The following is a 16,912-nucleotide window of genomic DNA, read 5'->3' on the forward strand; positions in this document are numbered from 1 at the left end:
GCAAAGGGACAGGGTGATGTTTGAGAAATGTTCCCAGGAAATGATAATAAAAAAGCTATACACGAATAGAATGGCTATCTGTTGCTGGTTTGTAAAATACTATTAAGTCATCTTATATACTTAGTTATACAAAGAAGATTGCCCAATGTATCCGCTGTGGATGTCGTCCCATTAATTCCCTCCTTTTAACATAATAATTGACTACCATTTGCTATATCACCGTTTGATTTGCCCGGGGGCGGGCGCCCGCGGGTTGTTGGGGGGGGGGGGGCGGGGCGGGGGGGGGGATTGGGAATTTACTGTAGGATCAACACATTTCACATCTAAGTATTGCACGCTGATCAAGACAACAATGCGTGATGAATATAAATTCCAACTTAAAAAAGTAACAAGTGTTTTTCCAGAAAAATTCATATCAACCATGATACAAACATTCTTGGCAGGATTTATAGCTAGAAAGTCATTTGTTCTTTCTCAGAAAGCCATGAGTATGTGTGATTGGACTCATAATGAATGATAAAGAATTCAACAAGGCATGAAAGAAAACCTTCAATCTCCTTCCCTCCAAGAGTACTTTTCTTTTAACATGAGATAGAGGAGATCGATAGAGATTCCCTTGAAGCTTCAGAGTTTGTGATCAGCTCTGTTTCTTGGAGAACAACTAATACAATCAGCAAGCTTACCACATCAATTAAGTATTTTGATCTTGTATTCTATAATTTTCATTTCTGCCTTCAAATAAGAACAATGAACAGATCCGTGGGTAACTTATCTTCTCTATTCTTCCGTCATGTGGATCAAATCTGTAAAAAGCAACAAGGCAAACCCCATCGGCTATGGTGATTGTCTATTAAATCTATGTATTGATCAGCTTTGAACTAGATAAACTATCACTCAATCCACGGCCCATGGTTTCAAATGGGAAGAACAATACAGAGATCCCAGAGAGTAAAATAACAAGCTCAAACAGAATTAAGGCTGCAGTTTGATGACATCCATGAACTAGAGCCACTGCCACAAGGGGACAAACCATTCCACCAATTCTTCCTATTGAGGATGCAACTCCAACACCAGTTGTTCTCACTGAGGTTGGGTATATCTGCAGTTTAAATACATGAAGAAAATAAAATAAAAATTCTTGGCTCTCAAGAGGATGCTATATTAGACATATAAACAAAATAACATTAAATAGGAAGAATGTGCATAACATCAACCACATATAAATTATTTTGTTAACGCCAAAATTTAAAAATATATATGTAAATATATTATAAAGTGATTTTCAGAGATATCTCTCTTGGGGTTACTACTCCTACACTAGAGAGAACAACCACTTAAAAGTAACATTGTATAATCCTATATGCAGAATATAACTGGTGACGGGAAGTTTCTGACATCTAGTATAATCTATTTGTTTACATGTCAATCAAAACTGCAATAAACTGCATCGTAAATATTTATATCTAATTTCCTATGCGCCAAACTGAAATTTGATCTGGCCTTGTTGCAATGAGTTTTAAGTTATCTTTCTGCACCTCTCTTGGCATAATTTTTAAGTATTTCTAATAATTTGTGCTAAATATCAATTTAAAAGCATGTATAAGCTTCAAATTAAGTTAGTTAATCCTCAATTCTGGGAATTCATAAAGATCTGCAAGCAAAGGATTGCAGCACCTTCAGTGGTGCATTTGCACCCATTCACTCTCCAAATAAAAGGTTTTTGATAAAAGAGAAGTCTGACTTCAGATTGTCCTCCATAAACAGGAGGATCTAAAACGAAAGGTCAAGGAAAAAAAAAACACTCATGGATAATCTAATTGCGAAAGAATGGAAATTTTGAAATTCAATTGTGTATAGAACTTCCATCTTGCGGACATGTTAATAATTAGAAAGCTAAATGACAATATGAAGATTCATTTGCCTTTGGAAATAAGAAATCAACTCCTGTGACTTACCTCTGGAGCATATACATAAACAACTGTGAAGGTTACAGTGATGCATATTCGAGCTCCAAAGAGAAGACCAGTTGTTAAACCCTTGGGCTGTTGGAAGAGCAAAGGAACAAGGAATATGCAGCAGCAGAAGAACATTGATGACATTGAAAGCTTACGACCAAGTCTATCAACCACGGCAGCTGCTAAGAGGAGCCCAGGAAACTCTAGGAGCAGAATAAAAATTAAATGCTATAAGAAGCCTTCCAAAAGTGGGGAAAAATGTTATACGTAAAGAAAATATTTTCTAGAAGAAAGGGGAAAAAAAGAAAAGAAAAGAAAACCATACCAGCAAAACTAGTAATGAAAACATCTCCATAGTTAATATCCCGAGATTTTCCAGACTGCAATTCATTTGATACACACTTATTTTGTCCATTGTTCAACTCAGTGGTCAGCAATACAAGCCCATAATAAGAAAATGCATTGCCAAAGAATACCAACCATAAGAGCAAGGTTGATTTGATTAATTCTGGCGAAAGAAGCATTAACAGTGCAGTAATGCCACCCATGTTAGAATTTGCCAATGTGGAAGTTGAATCTTCACTTTTCATTTCTTTTGCCTCAGAAATTGAATCTTCATCTCTCTCCATTTCTTTGGGAGTGGTATCATCCTCATTACTACTTGACGATAGAAGACTTTTATTTTGTAACTCATGTTCCCAATCAGAAACAAGATTTCCAGAAGGCAGTTTTGTGCCATTAATTTTTGCTATTTTCTCCAAGACATGACGTGCTTCAGCTGTTCGACCTTTCAAGCATAAATACCTTGGTGATTCAGGTGTCACTGAATACAATAAAAGGAGAAGCGAAGAAGGAAAAGCAGACAGTCCGAGTAGCCACCTCCAACCCAATCTTGGCATGACAAGCTACAATGCACACATAATAATGATGAGAGCTTCTTCCAAACGCATATTTATTGTGAATATTAGCATAACAATTTTAAACTATATCCAGTCATCTATAACTTTAAAAATTCTACTCTCTTTGGCAAGTTATATGTGAAGGACTAGATCAAAGTTGAAAGAGTTCTGAATTTTTCAACCTATGGTGCAAGTTCCAAACACAATCGTGGAATGAACCAGCTACAATGAATGGCTGGATTTTGACATATGCTATAACAAGACCACATAATAACCCTTGCCAAAAAAATTCTACCACCAGCGGATTTTCGAACCAGATCTCTACATTGAAGAAATAGCAGTTGGACAGGGTATTAGTTTCATTACATTCAATGAGAGCAGAAAATAGAAGAAAAAGGAATGAAACCAGTAATAATATATCAAGACTGCAGGAAAGGTAAATAAAAAAATATAAAATAAGGGGAAAACAGAAAAGCAGCCAATGTTGAGAAAAAGGGAATATAATTTATGTGGCTAAGGCAAACAATGAAATGATGGTGTCAATAACAACGAAGCAAGTTCCTATCTTAGGACCCCCGATGCTCTTTAAATTTTCATTTTAACACAACAGACCTTAAGTTGCACCCAAAAAGAGAGCGAACAATAGCGCAATGTAGAGATTTAGAACTACTAGCAAATCAGATTAAATAAAAGAAAAAAGGAAAACGTCTAGGATATCAGCATACCCATGCAATTCCAGCTTCTAAGATTGTCCCAACAGTCCAGAAAGTTTGAAAGATAACCATCCAAAAGCCTCTGTTTGGAGCAGGAATGAACTCTAGAAACCAGGATGCGAGTACAGGACCGCCTCCCAAGCCAAGACCAACCAAACAACGAAAAAATAACAATAAATAATAATTTGGGGCAAAGGCACTCAGTAAACCTGCTGCAGAAGTGACTATTGCTGTGATGAGGAATCCTTTCCTGAAGGATAGAAGCAAACGCCCAAACAGGGAAAAAGAAAAAGAAGATTGATCAGACTCAGAGAAATGCAGATTGAGAAGTGTAGTAGTATTCCAAGAAAGTTCTGGAACATCAAATGCAATATCACAAAAGATCATAGCAAAGCAAATCAGTAAAACAGAACATGGTGACACAGTATCCATTTTCATATCGTTTTTCATAATAATATGCAGATTCAACTAGCCAGTGAACCCATTTGAGGATCTCTCTTTGTTTCTATTTCAATAGACATTGTCTGTCAAGACATATATGGGTGATTTTAAGCTACAATGTGCTTTCAGTATGAGAGGTCAGATTTTCCAGGTCAAGAAGGCAGGAATCAGGAAGATATTTCTCCTTCATGGGAGAAGACGAAGGATGAGTTAATCAAAACTAAAATGCAAAATCACCTTCAAGCATTCGAAGCAGAGTAACTCTTGAAATGACTATAAGATTCTTACTAGTTTCACTTCTAGTAGACAGATAAATATGCACCCCCCTTAAATAAGAATGGTAGCAGAGAATGAACACCAAAAAATTTCCAGAAAACACTGAATAAAGATTAAGAATAGCAAATGCTGAATTTGATAAAGGGCCCACCTTCTTCCAAAATTATCTGAAACAATGCCCCATGAATAGGCCCCAACTAGCATTCCAGCAAAAACCACGCTGGTAATTAGACTCTCTTGATTGGGAGAAAGATGCCATAGAGACTGAACTGCTGGTCCTACAAATGAGAGGAGCATCATTTCCATTGCTTCTGAAATCCAACCCATGCCAGCATAAGCAAGCACGCAAAGTTGAAACTTTCCAAATCCCATTGTCACAATAGCTTCATCAACTGTGTATGTCTGCTTTTCATCATCACTTTTAATTCCCATCTAAAGATCAAAAGCACAAGAAACTTTTAGTTTAAAATTTGATGTATTGCATGAAAAAACTGCTTAAAATATACAAAACAGCCACGTGCTTTCTCATTGCAAATCTTGTAATTGTTACCAAATTCACAATGTCTACACTCGTCATAAATACGCATGTACATAACCAAATGACAAGATTTTATAACAGTATGATGCTAAAACATAAAAAGATAACTGCATTTAGTCAAGAGAACATAAAAACAGGAAATGAAATCACAGTTAACAAAATCGATACATTAATCACGAAGGGAAAGAAAAGAAAAGAAAAGGGAAATGAACAGTTTAATGATAAAGACGAAAAGGAAAAAAAAACTGGGCATTAGTGAAATCGAAAAAAGAACAAACCTTGCTCTGAGTCAAGCTACGAATGGAAGAGAGATGTAGATCTGGTTCTTGTTATTTTCTCTGCTCGTCCTTGTTCGGTTCACTTGTAAACATGTTATGTCTTATGTAATAAACAAGAAAGAGTCAACAGTCAATATAGATAATTTGAATATTATATATACATACACGTTTCTTATTTATTTACTTTTGAGTAATTTATATCCTGCCCCTAAATGAATTGAAATTTTACACCGCACCTCCAAAAGATTTGACTCGTTGCACTACGCCCCTAATTCCGTTAAATTTCAGTTATTTCTAACGGTTCCATCTAACTTTTGATTGAATGACAAAAATCCCCCTCTATATGAATTCAAATAAATTTAATTACACAAAACTTAGTCCAACATTTTATATTTATATTAATACCCTCCAATAAAAAGTTCATTATAGAGCACATGCCCTTTTTTTAAAAAAATAAAATTCTAAGCTCATTTAATTTTTTTAAAGGTTTTTATTTCAATTGCAATAAAAGAGAATTTTCATTAAAATTAATTTAAGGAACAGAGTTCCAATTTTACCCCTCTACTGTTAAACTCAACGGAAAAAATAACGGAATTGGGGGCGTGGTGCAATGAGTCAAATCTTTTGGGGGCATGGTGCAAAATATCAATTCTTTTGAGGGAAGGGTATAAATTACTCTTTACTTTTTTGGGCAACGTAGAAAACTTTTTTTTGTAATCCTGATTACACGTCAATTACCCACAACACAAATATTTACAATCATATATATCTACTCGAATTTTTTAAAAAATAAAGAATTATAAATTAAGCCCACACAATTAAACTTATAAATTAAATTCACATAATTAAATTTATAAATTAACTCCACATATTTATAATTAATTAAAAAAAATTAAATTAATGAGAACTCAAACCACTACCCTTATAATCATACTTAATTTTGACACCACTCAACCTCAACGTAGAAGTTTGATCGACAAGTATGTATCTTTTAACTGTTTTCCAGTTGTGGGCTTAGGGCATTCATCCTCTTCCTGTTTCCTCAATAATTTTGGGCTAGGCCCAACCGAATCATTAAAAATTCGTGCTTTTTTTTTTTTTTAAATCGCATCATCAAAGATCTCAAAGTTAAGTGAGACGGAAAATCATGTTATCATTAGAAACGCATGTTACATTGGATAAACTGAAACCTTGTTTTTAATGCATTGGAAGTATTATCATCCTGGACAGGTTTCTTTTGCTGCATTGGGAATTGAACCCGGAGGAGATAGGACACATAGGAGGTTAGGAATTTACTTAAGACTTTTCTCACCCTCCTGAAAAAATTAAAAATATTGTGAAATGAAAAGTACTAATAGTTTAGTAGGTTTTTAAATGGCAATTGGATTTGCTTTGCACAGCGGAAAAGCATTAGAAATATTTCCTCAACACCCAATGTTGTCAAGTTTACTTACAGGAATATATATCTCTATCTAAATAACACTTACATTAGTGCATAAAAAACCTATCCTTGTAAGTAATCTATGCTATTTAACCAAGGTTCTTCTTTATTTGACAAGGGAAGGTTCCTTCAACATTAGTGACCCCTTCAGTGGAGATTAACTCCATCCAAGATGAGTCACCAATTTCAGGTAACAATTTCTGGTGATTCATCCACAATCCATTCATCCAGAGGATCAATTTCATCATCCACAATGTCACCTTTTAAGGCCCGCCCAGAGTTCTGCAATTGTAAATTGTAGTGAACATACGTCAAATCACTCAATCGTTTTTGCTCTATAGGGTTCCTGCCATTTGTGAGCAGCTTTTCAGACAAACTCCTCTTGAGACTATATTTTGAGGCACCTTCACAAGTCTGGCTCAAAATTCTAATGGCAAATCTCTGCAACTCGGGATACTGCACTCCATAATGAGACCACCACTCGGCTGCAATAGAACATGGGCTTAACTTTGTTAAGGATATGGATTTTGACATGTCTCCTGTATGCAATGAAGAAACTACCAAAATAGACTTTTCTTACCTGGAGAATACTTGTTTATTTGGTCAACGGCACTCCCTCGACTGAAAGCACCTTTAGCATGCCTATACTCATCCAGTTGAAAAGATATCAAATCTTGTGTGTGCCGATCTTGTACCATTCGAACAATACAGCATAAAAGACCAAACGAAACCTCAGGATCACTATAAAAATCACTTGAATAAAAGAGACTTGGGTTTAGGTAATAACCAGCAGCATGAAGAGGGCTATGGAGATGATTGTCCCAGATCTCATCAATAATTTCCCAAATTGGCCAATATTGGGTTTTCTTGTTCTTAAATTCCTCTTTAATTGTCTCCTTTGCTTGATCCATGGTTTCATAGATGTAACCCACTTGTGGTTTATCAGCCCCATTGATCAAACACAGAACACGCACAAGGGGTATAGTTGCCTTTAGGACCATCCTGGCTCTGCTCCAAAAAGAACGATCCTCCACTAAATTAACTATCCTCTTCCCCTCTGTTCTTGAAGCCCATTTAGTTCTATTCCACTCAAATGAGGCAAACATGGCCTTAATGTTTTTCTTTTCTGCCACAATATTTTCTAAAGTCAAGAAAGGCATTGCTGATCTCAACTTAGAGGGCTTGATAAGGTTCCGCTTGCCAGTAAAATCTCTAAAGAGTTTCAAGACCGTTGCGTGGCCATGAATGAACTTTGTAATGGTCTTGGCCTTTTCTAATATCTCCCTAGCAAAATCAATCGTACCAATCTTCTCAAGCATCAGAGCAATGCAATCAAACACACTTACAGTCCAAAACACTGTCCTTCGCCTTTCCATAAACTGCTTGCCCACATCCCCCATCCAACCTGATGTAGAACATGCAACAATTTGAACAACATTATTCACTCCAACCTCCTCAATGACTCCATCCAATAATAACTGCAGGGCATCAACATTACCAACGAAGGCTGAAATATCTGATGATCGCAGATAAATAGGTCCCTGAGGACAATCCACAATAAAACTGACCAAGTTTCGACCATTTTCATCAGTCCATCCATCCAACAAAATGCTGCACCCAGTACTTTCCCACGAATGTCTTATCCTCTTCACATATTCTTGCATTTCCATCACTTCTTCATGAAGGATCCACCCCTTCAAATCCTGACAACTGGGGATCTCACACTTTTCCTTACCACGGCTAGCATTTATCATGTCTTGAAAGCTTGGAGAATTAGCAACACTGAAATCAATACCCATTTCGTAGAAAAATCTACCAATGCATTTTTGAGCTTGCCATGATAATGAATCCTTCTTCTTCTTCTCAAAATTGAAGCTTGTTTGAGAATCTATTCTTCTCTTGAGAAGTGAAATATGTTGTTCGGCTCCTTCTTCTTGTTCTGATGCCGTGCCTGTATAGCTTCCGCTGTCACAATCAGTGCCTCGAGTGGCTTCACATTTAAATTGCTTAACACCACCATTCAAATTGGAGCACCCATTCCTTTTACAGGAAATAGCTGGGGGATATACATTTCCTTCTTTCTTGCTTGGATTTCCTTCTTTTTTCTCTAGTAACTTGTTCCTCCATGATTCCTTCACGTTTTCAGGAACCCTTTCGCAAGGAGTCACATCCCCGCGTATACCTGCTAAGTGGGACTTGAGACGAGAGAAGCCACTCATGTTCTTACCACAATAATTGCATTGTACTCTACCTTTTTTCCTATCCACAGATGTTCCATGATCATGAATATTGAAGAAGTCATCAGCAGCAGCCATTTTTATGCACGTAGAACAAACAAGAAGTCCAAAAAGCACCTGTGAATCTTCTACAGAGAGTAGATAGATTTGAAAAAATAAATAAACAAATAAATAAAATAGAAAGATAAATGTCTGAAAAGCAAATTTATAAAAAGTATGCCTTACATAATTTTAAAAAGAAAAATGAAGAAGAAAAGTTAAACGCGGTATTGCTTTCACTTCAAATCCAAATATGTGGAGAAGAAAAAACTATGCTCTCTATATAAAGGCAGCAAAAAATATCTGATCAAAGAGTTCATGCTTATCATTCAAGTAGCAATTATCATTTGCCCCTATTTGAGAGTTAAAAAATGTATCAATTATAATAAATGGGTCATTCAAGAATATACATGAAGCTAACAGATAGGGGAGAAGTAGTTGCCCAAGTATCAAGCACAAACGTACAAATTATTAAAGAAAAGCAAAATCTTTCCACAAGTCCAAAAGCAGACTTTTTTAAAGGCCAAGTAAGAGGCACGTCCACCCCAAAAGGAAATGTTAAAATAAAAAATAAATTAAGCACATTGCATATTTTAAATGTCCCAACAACTATAATGACAGGCAATTCAAAGAAACATTGAGTGGTTCACTAGTTTCTAACATATTATTGAAGTGGATTCTGCATCACTCGTCAATTCCATTCATTTTTATCATAATAAAATAATAAAAAAAAAAAAAAACAAATGTACCTTCTCCCTTTCTAAACATGGTCTTTTTCTTCTTTCTCTTTTTTAGAGGAAATGTAATTCGAATAACGTTAAATAGCAGGCCAAGATTTTGTAAAGATGAAAGTTTTTCATGGCATTTGCAAGGCGTAGCAAGGGTCCGTTTGTGTTATTGCACTTTGACGACTAATCTGAGATGTCAAAGTGTTTCAGTAAACACTCAACTTTAACACACAACTGATTATTGGCTTTAGGTGTTAAAGTGTTTCATTTCTCAACACCACAATATTAAATGCAGCCTAGTCTAAACCTAAACCTAGTAAGTGACGTCTCACATAATACCTAGTTGGAGAAAAGGAAAAAAACAAATGTGCGACTTTGACTGCAACAAATTAAAGAAATCCCTCAAGGGGTCTTAATTCGACACAAAGAAAGAATCAAGAACGAACATTCAAAGAGCAAAAACACAGCCAAATTGAAATGAAATACCTTTTTTTCTTTTGGGTTGAAGCCTGAGGGCTGGGGGAGAGAGACCTGAGTATGGCTTCAGCTTCACTCACTAGTCACTAGTGACTAGCCACTGCTTTCTGCTTTGACTTACACGTCATCACCATTGCCCCTACCCAAGCCCCCACCAGACCAGACCGAGTTGAGTTTGGGGATTCTTTTCTTTTATTCTTTTTCTTATTATTCTATATGAATTGCGAGACTGAGTCTGACCGGCTCCACCGCTCTGTCCCTGTAAGCCTGTGGCTATGTCTACATGTGGGGACTGCGGCGGCCATCCATTGGCCAGCTTCACCAACTTTAATACTTACGTGTTACTTCTGTCCCTCGTGACTCGTGACGGCCCCTTTTCTTCCATTTTCTAAATCACTTATTTTTCAAACAAAATTAACAAGGAATAGGAACATATTCTGTGAGTTTTATTCATGGATTTAGTTGGTGTTCGCGTTGACTTTAATGCTTTGAAGTGGGGAAAATGGTTTTAGACAATTAATTTAACAGAATCAACTCAATCTATAAATAGATAATTAAAAAGCATAATAGGGGGAATAAAATCCTTGATATTCTTTTCGCTTGAGATTTTATAATAATAATAATAATAATAATAATTTATAATTTAATGCTCTTTATAACTATACATACAAAACGAAGCTTGAAATCACTAAATGCGAGGCAATGAAAAAGATTTGCCATTATTTGAATCAATAAAAACAAAAATCAACCGCCGGAAATACTATATATTACAGACTTCATAGCTATAGCTGCTAATAAATAAACATCACCATCTATCTGACTAGCAAATACATTAGAGTTTAAACTGTCTACTAGACGCCGCATGTTACCCGCTAAGTACCATTACTAATCTAGACTGAAAGGCACATGCATTATGCATGTGATTGGTGCTCTCTTTCAATTTCATTGAGATTTGCCACAGCTCAAATGTTTAAATGTCCACGTCCAAGAGATAGAAATCAAGAAAAATCACAATCCAATCATTACTTCACTACATGCATCTACAAGAGCTACGTTTCATATTCATGATGATACAAGAATACACAATTGACAATGATAATAACTAACTCTTTTAACGGTCTAAAAGTCGTCACTGCACAGGATTTTCAACCACAGCCTCATCTGAAGTTATTTCTGGCTTGTTTTCAAGGCGAATCCTTTTCAGGCATGCATCTGGCTTTGACTCCCTACTGTCAGTGGCTTTATGCTTTGATAGAAGAGATGTTGATGATGATTCTGTTTTTGACTCGGCTGGTTGCTCAGGTGATAATATTGCACTAACCGTAAATGATGGAGAAGAAGGCTGCTGCTCTGAATCTTTGCTTCCATTGGTGATTGTTGACAAGCTTTGAGCTTGAGGAAGAATAGTGGCACTGCCATCTTTCTGCTGTTCTGCCACGATCTTTTCCAAGTACCTTGCATGTTCCTCTATGCGTAACTGAAGGGCCCTTTGTACCTGAGCAATCAGTATGCAGACAGCGGACCAAATTTTAAAACCAATGTGAAAGAATGCTGTAGACCAAAAACAATGGAGTTTTTTGACCCTTGAGCTTTGGCATAGACGATGATCAATTCATCTCTTTTACTCTTCCAATACCAAACAAAACCGAGAACAATCAAGGGCCACCCACAACGAGTGAAGAAATAAGAAGAAGATAACATAGTAAACCAAGCAAACATACGTGCATGTCTGTTTGAGAGGGAGATACAAGTAAACTGAATATACTGTAGTTGAATGGCCATCCAAAATTCAGTATATTTTTCTATAAGACAAGCTGTTAAAATACCTCAAGCTGTTCATGCAGCTGTTTCTGAACTTCTATTTGCATGCGCAGAGCCTCAGTGAATTGTATGCTCCTATGAAAAGAAAGATTAAAAGAATGATTAGCATACTGTGCGGCACTGCCAAACAATAAGATATTTACAGAATGGATTCTAAATTGGAAACAAAACTGACCCTTTCTTTCGTCCATCACTTTCAATACTGCTTGTTGCTTTCTTTTCTTCAGAGCTACAGGTCTTCTTTTCTGTAGAGCGAAATGAAGAAGCATATGTAAGGAACCAGCACATTATGATTGCAATTCGAAGTCAAACTAACTTCAAGAAACATCAAGAACCTCCGGAAATATTGCCCATGGTCTACACAAAGAGCAAGCGATAGAAAATTACTCTGACAAAAGAGCATGCCAAAGAATCTTGTGCAGAATGTTTCTTTGGCAGAATGTTGGGCCCATGTGTAACATAAATAATTGTTATACTCAAGATAACGACAAAATGGAGACATAAGCAACTAGAGTGGCAATAATATTCAGCCTACCATAGGCAGCGCTGCTATGACATTAATACCCATCTCAATAGCCGTGCGCTTATATGCACAAAATTTGGCATACATAATGGATGGTATACAGGAGACGGTCACACAAGTATACTATAACCTAATGAAGGGGTTCATGTATTACAAAATACTGCAGAAGAGAAACGAACACATAAGCACAAGCATGCACACTCAGATGCACAGATAGTGAGACAAAGAAGAGAATCTGTAGCCTACATCTATGGTCTCGAATACTATATGCTCACGTGGAGATCATGACACAAGTAAAATCACTTCCCTTTCTATAAAGTGCTCATTACCTTCTTTTTTCTCCGGCATATATTTAGCAAGTCGGTATTTCTGCAAAAGACACATTAATCAAGGTTTAGGCTCAAAGGACAAACAGCCTTTTTTTTTTGGGGTTTTTTTTTGGGGGGGGGGGGGGGGGGGGGGGGGGGGTGGGTTACTTATACTTTACTCACCCAAAAAACTCAATTGGTTACCTGTAGGTGGCTTTTCACATGATAGATGGTCAAACCTTCTACATTCATAAGCTTCAATACCGCTTTTGGAGTAGCCTCTACATTTCAAAGTGAACTGATGAGCGTTCTCTGTTCTGACAATTGTCATAACTATAATCTGTGCAGTGTTATGTGCTTTACAACACTTGTACTCTTAACAGAAAAAGTAAATGAGAAGCTGTTTACTAGATACACAACTTAGCTCACTTACTTTCAGGCCCATCAAGCTTGTTCACAGCCTCTACAAAACATTCATGGAGCTCAGGGGTCCATCTCATTCTTGGCTTGTGTGCAGTAGCTGACGCAGGAGAAGTATGACTTGAAAGAGCATCAACTGGTGGAGCTGAAGAGACATAGTTCTCCTTGCATGACAATCCCATGGGTGGCTTTAATGAAGATTTCGGAGCATCATATATTTCCTACAAAAACATCAGCATGTAAAGCAACATATTAGATAAAAGACCATGCAGAAGTGCCAGTGTAGGCATGTACATAAGGAACATAATGATAAAACCACTGCTGTTATTTCCTCCCCCATCTTCTAATCCAAATTTCTAAAAAGAAACAATTTTGTTCCCATTAATCTCATTCTTCTGTATATTTCAAGAGGTACATAGGCACTAGAAACAGTCAAAGAGTTTGGATGATCCAATTATGTTGTGGTCCAGGCAACATGATAGGGCCACCCTGAATCTTTTATGTGGTTTTCTCTAACAAAACTTTACCAAACGATTATATGTTACCGTGCTGTAATTAAGTAGTGATTATACTCTGCTTACATCAAGCCTGGGATTTTCTCCGTGGTCAGTTATATCTATGTCAAGTTCATCAGACAAAAATTGCAGCTCCAAGTGCTCATTAAGCCCCAAACGTTCCCCCATGCAAGTTACACCAGGAAAGCTACCATCAGAAGCATCTTCAGGAAAATTAAGGAAGCCTTTCATAAGTGACTCTGAATGCTCCTCCTGATATGCATTCCCCATATCCTCACTGAAAAGCAATGAAGACTTTGTTGAGTCGACTGCAGAAACAGACTGATTGAATGTGCGAGGATGTGGAAGAAATGGAAAATTCCCAATTTGCCGATGGGTTTCAGAGCTCGCCGAAGATGACAGGTATAAACTGGTACAAAACACAGAAGAACGTGAAAATCCACCCTTTGAATGTTGAAAATGAGAACCAGGAGATATAGGACTGTCTGATGTAGATATCAAACCATTCTCCTTTGGTACGACTGTAGATGCTTGCATACGATTAGGAGAGCTTAGAGATTCTTTCCTTATGAAAGGTGAGGGATGTGGAAAGGGATATTCACCAGTAGATAGACTTTGGCATTCTGTTTGAAAATTATGAATAGGGGACAAGGCAGAGCAACAGGACTGTGAGACTCCTTTGTTAGACTCATTTTTTGTCACAGAAATGATACTATGATGATTCATGGTGTCAGATGACAGCCAATCCGGATAAATGCAAAATGTCAGAATTTTGCAAAGACACTCACAATGAAAACTACAAAAGTAAAGTTGAGATATAGGGATCAGAACTAAAGTTTCAAGCAGTTCAGTAAACAGGATTTAGACTTTCAGGTGCATAATGGAGAGATACACATCAGAGTTCAAGTTTCCATCAAGTTCATAACAGGCAAATTGTGTGTCCCAAATACAGTCTCCACGTCCATGAAAGAGAAATTTTCTCTGTTTTCCTCTTTCTCTTGGAGATCAGCAACAAGGGGTCACATTTCAACAACAAACCCCTGCTTCAGATATTCCTTCTTCACAATGAACAAGTATGACCATGACTTTCACGCATTCCAGTAACAGTAATCTTCAATCAGTCATCTGCTTGATTTAATAGTGGAGATAAAACACACCGACTTGGAGACCAGAGGAACAGAAGAGCAAATCATCTTCTCTGGTACAGAACCTGCAAATCAGACCTTGCATTATCTGATCAGTTTGGAGGCATGCGGCAAATGCTTAGAAAATTTCACACCAAAACAAAAATAAAATAGATAAGTAAACCAAACCCTTGATAGCACACCTACTAAAGTAACTGATTAGTCAAAGGAACAAAATACTGGCAGCAAATAAATTGGCCAAAGACATTTTATTCAAATTTGCCTAACAGCCACTAGCACAGTTTTGTCACGAAATGATGTTAGTTCCCTAGTTCGGCCAAACCCTGACAGTAAGCCTTACATATTAGCAGCATGGCATAAGCACTCTAATCATCTACAAACTTCAGTTGGACACTGTATTCAGTTGGACACTGTAGTATCTCATACATCAAGCCAAAAGTAAAACAGTTCTCTGATCTAAAGAAATAACATAAATATCTTACAATTGTTGATTTTAGCAATTTCATAATCTTATCTTTTTTATAATTATACAGCACTTAATACTTTAGGGTCAGCATCTCACCTGGTCAGACAATCAATCAACCCACCCTATGTTTGTTTCCTTGAAACATTAGAAAAGATGAACTAAACCACCAGAGCAATCAATCACCGTAACTTAAGCCATCTAACAATCCAAGTGGAGGAACTAGAAAGAATTCTGAGTAATCACACATAAGGTTCAATACACATACATACATACATACATATATATATATATAGAGAGAGAGAGAGCTTATCAGGTGTGGATATCTAAACAATTTTATAATATGGTGGAGCTAAAAGACTAGGAAAAAAAAAAAAAAGGACTCCAATAGACTTTTTTTTTTTGTCATTTTAGTGTATTAGTCCCTTTTTTTTTTTTCCATCTTTTAGTTCCGTCTGCACAATTTTTAAAATGGGATGTCCACACCTGTGAAGCCGTATATATATAGTTCCCATCCATGTCTTTAGCTAGGAAGAAATATCTAAGATGACCCGTGTAAAACAATTTGAAAAAGTGTTACCCTTCAACAATTAACACAATTAATGAATTTATGAAAAATGAAAATATCGCAAAATGAAAAAAGCAAAAGAAAGAAAGAAAGAAAAAATTGCAACAAGCATAAGCTGTAACACTGACAACTGAGAAACATTCGAAATAAAGTCCAACATGCAAACAAAACAGCCCCCTAAAGAGAAGAAGAAACGAAAAAGAAGATACAAAGAGAAACCTTAGAAGAGATGAAGAGATCTCGACGTCGTTGTTGTCAGTTGCTGCGAAATTTTTGAGCAGAGAAAATGAAAATGATGGGGATGGTGCCAGGGGGTTTTAGTCTTCAACTCTTCTTAGATGACTGAATGACTCGTCGTCTCGTCAATGGCGTAGAAACCAACACTGAGGGTGTTGAACTTAGATGACTAAAAAGGAAAATTTTTTTTTTTTTTTCCCACCGGCGCAGCCTTTGTTTGTTTGTTTGAACTTTGATGCTTTTGTAAAAATTGCGAGGCAATGCACGGCGACTAACACGAACTAACTACTACTCTTCGGCTCTGCATCTGCTCTTTTGGATTGTGATTTTGGCTGCGCAACCGCAACAACTAGACACAACCCACGACGCAAAGGCGAGTCTATGAATATGATGATGAATCATCTCCTTCTTTTCTTCAAAAAAATGCTGCCGTGCTGTCTGACACGCGTTCTTCCAGAGCGTGTCGTACACGTACCAATGGGAACCTCATCCTCATTTCATTTGGATTACATATGTTACACATACGTCTCGAATCTCTATTCTCTTCCGATTCAAGGGCTCAAACCTTTAACTTTTGGTTTGTCCGAGAAGAACATACAGCGTCTGAATTGACATTGATCCTTAATCATCATTGTCAATTATTATATTATTTATTTTGGCTGCTTTTATCATCCTCTACTGATTAATCATCCATCACCACTTGCACTAATGTACTGTACCCTCCCCACATTAGTACAGTAGTACTTGTTAATTGGGATCAATCACTATTTATAATCGGTTATTAGTTTGGTCAAGTTCGGAATTCAGTCCTTTTAACTGTTTTACGTTGGTTTAAAGTTAATGTAAAAATTAATAATATAAGTTTTAGTTGTATATTCGATTGAAAATAT

The 16,912-nt window shown here is 36.7% G+C and overlaps 2 protein-coding genes and 1 pseudogene across 3 annotated transcripts; all 3 read right to left on the reverse strand.

Annotated features, from left to right (window-relative positions):
* Nucleotides 1-341: 341 nt before the first annotated feature.
* Nucleotides 342-5,228, reverse strand: LOC102621609 (organic cation/carnitine transporter 7). The gene is made up of 6 exons (XM_006488552.4): nucleotides 5,101-5,228; nucleotides 4,436-4,716; nucleotides 3,580-3,817; nucleotides 2,281-2,860; nucleotides 1,956-2,158; nucleotides 342-1,099 (listed from the first exon to the last, which is right to left on the reverse strand). Exons 2-6 carry the CDS (start codon nucleotides 4,714-4,716, stop codon nucleotides 857-859), a joined length of 1,545 nt encoding a protein of 514 aa, XP_006488615.2. The 5' UTR covers nucleotides 5,101-5,228; the 3' UTR covers nucleotides 342-856.
* A 1,227-nt stretch (nucleotides 5,229-6,455) lies between these two features.
* On the reverse strand, nucleotides 6,456-10,502 carry LOC102621908 (uncharacterized; annotated as a pseudogene).
* Nucleotides 10,503-10,715: 213 nt separating this feature from the next.
* Nucleotides 10,716-16,624, reverse strand: LOC102622199 (myb family transcription factor PHL6). 2 transcript variants are annotated; one of them, XM_006488553.4, is made up of 8 exons: nucleotides 16,005-16,624; nucleotides 13,676-14,819; nucleotides 13,108-13,315; nucleotides 12,879-12,955; nucleotides 12,696-12,735; nucleotides 12,019-12,088; nucleotides 11,849-11,918; nucleotides 10,716-11,517 (listed from the first exon to the last, which is right to left on the reverse strand). In XM_006488553.4, the coding sequence occupies exons 2-8, from the start codon at nucleotides 14,333-14,335 to the stop codon at nucleotides 11,152-11,154; spliced, it is 1,491 nt and encodes a 496-aa protein (XP_006488616.2). In that variant the 5' UTR covers nucleotides 14,336-14,819; nucleotides 16,005-16,624; the 3' UTR covers nucleotides 10,716-11,151. The 2 variants fall into 2 exon arrangements, with proteins under 2 accessions (XP_006488616.2, XP_006488617.2); XM_006488554.4 differs by lacking the exon at nucleotides 16,005-16,624 and adding an exon at nucleotides 15,317-15,979.
* Nucleotides 16,625-16,912: the final 288 nt, after the last annotated feature.

Source organism: Citrus sinensis, chromosome 8, assembly GCF_022201045.2.
Source record: "Citrus sinensis cultivar Valencia sweet orange chromosome 8, DVS_A1.0, whole genome shotgun sequence".
NCBI classification, from domain to species: Eukaryota; Viridiplantae; Streptophyta; class Magnoliopsida; order Sapindales; family Rutaceae; genus Citrus; species Citrus sinensis.

Excerpts from the sequence above, each read along its gene's own strand:
- LOC102621609 (XM_006488552.4), bottom strand. The coding sequence starts at position 4,716 with ATGGGAATTAAAAGTGATGATGAAAAGCAGACATACACAGTTGATGAA. Across the intron at positions 2,861-3,579 it reads TAGAAGCTGGAATTGCATGG|CTTGTCATGCCAAGATTGGG; the intron begins GTATGCTGATAT and ends TGTGCATTGTAG. Across the intron at positions 1,100-1,955 it reads TTTATGTATATGCTCCAGAG|ATATACCCAACCTCAGTGAG; the intron begins GTAAGTCACAGG and ends TTTAAACTGCAG.
- LOC102622199 (XM_006488553.4), bottom strand. The coding sequence starts at position 14,335 with ATGAATCATCATAGTATCATTTCTGTGACAAAAAATGAGTCTAACAAA. Across the intron at positions 12,089-12,695 it reads TATGCCGGAGAAAAAAGAAG|AAAAGAAGACCTGTAGCTCT; the intron begins GTAATGAGCACT and ends TTCGCTCTACAG. Across the intron at positions 11,518-11,848 it reads AGCTGCATGAACAGCTTGAG|GTACAAAGGGCCCTTCAGTT; the intron begins GTATTTTAACAG and ends CTGATTGCTCAG.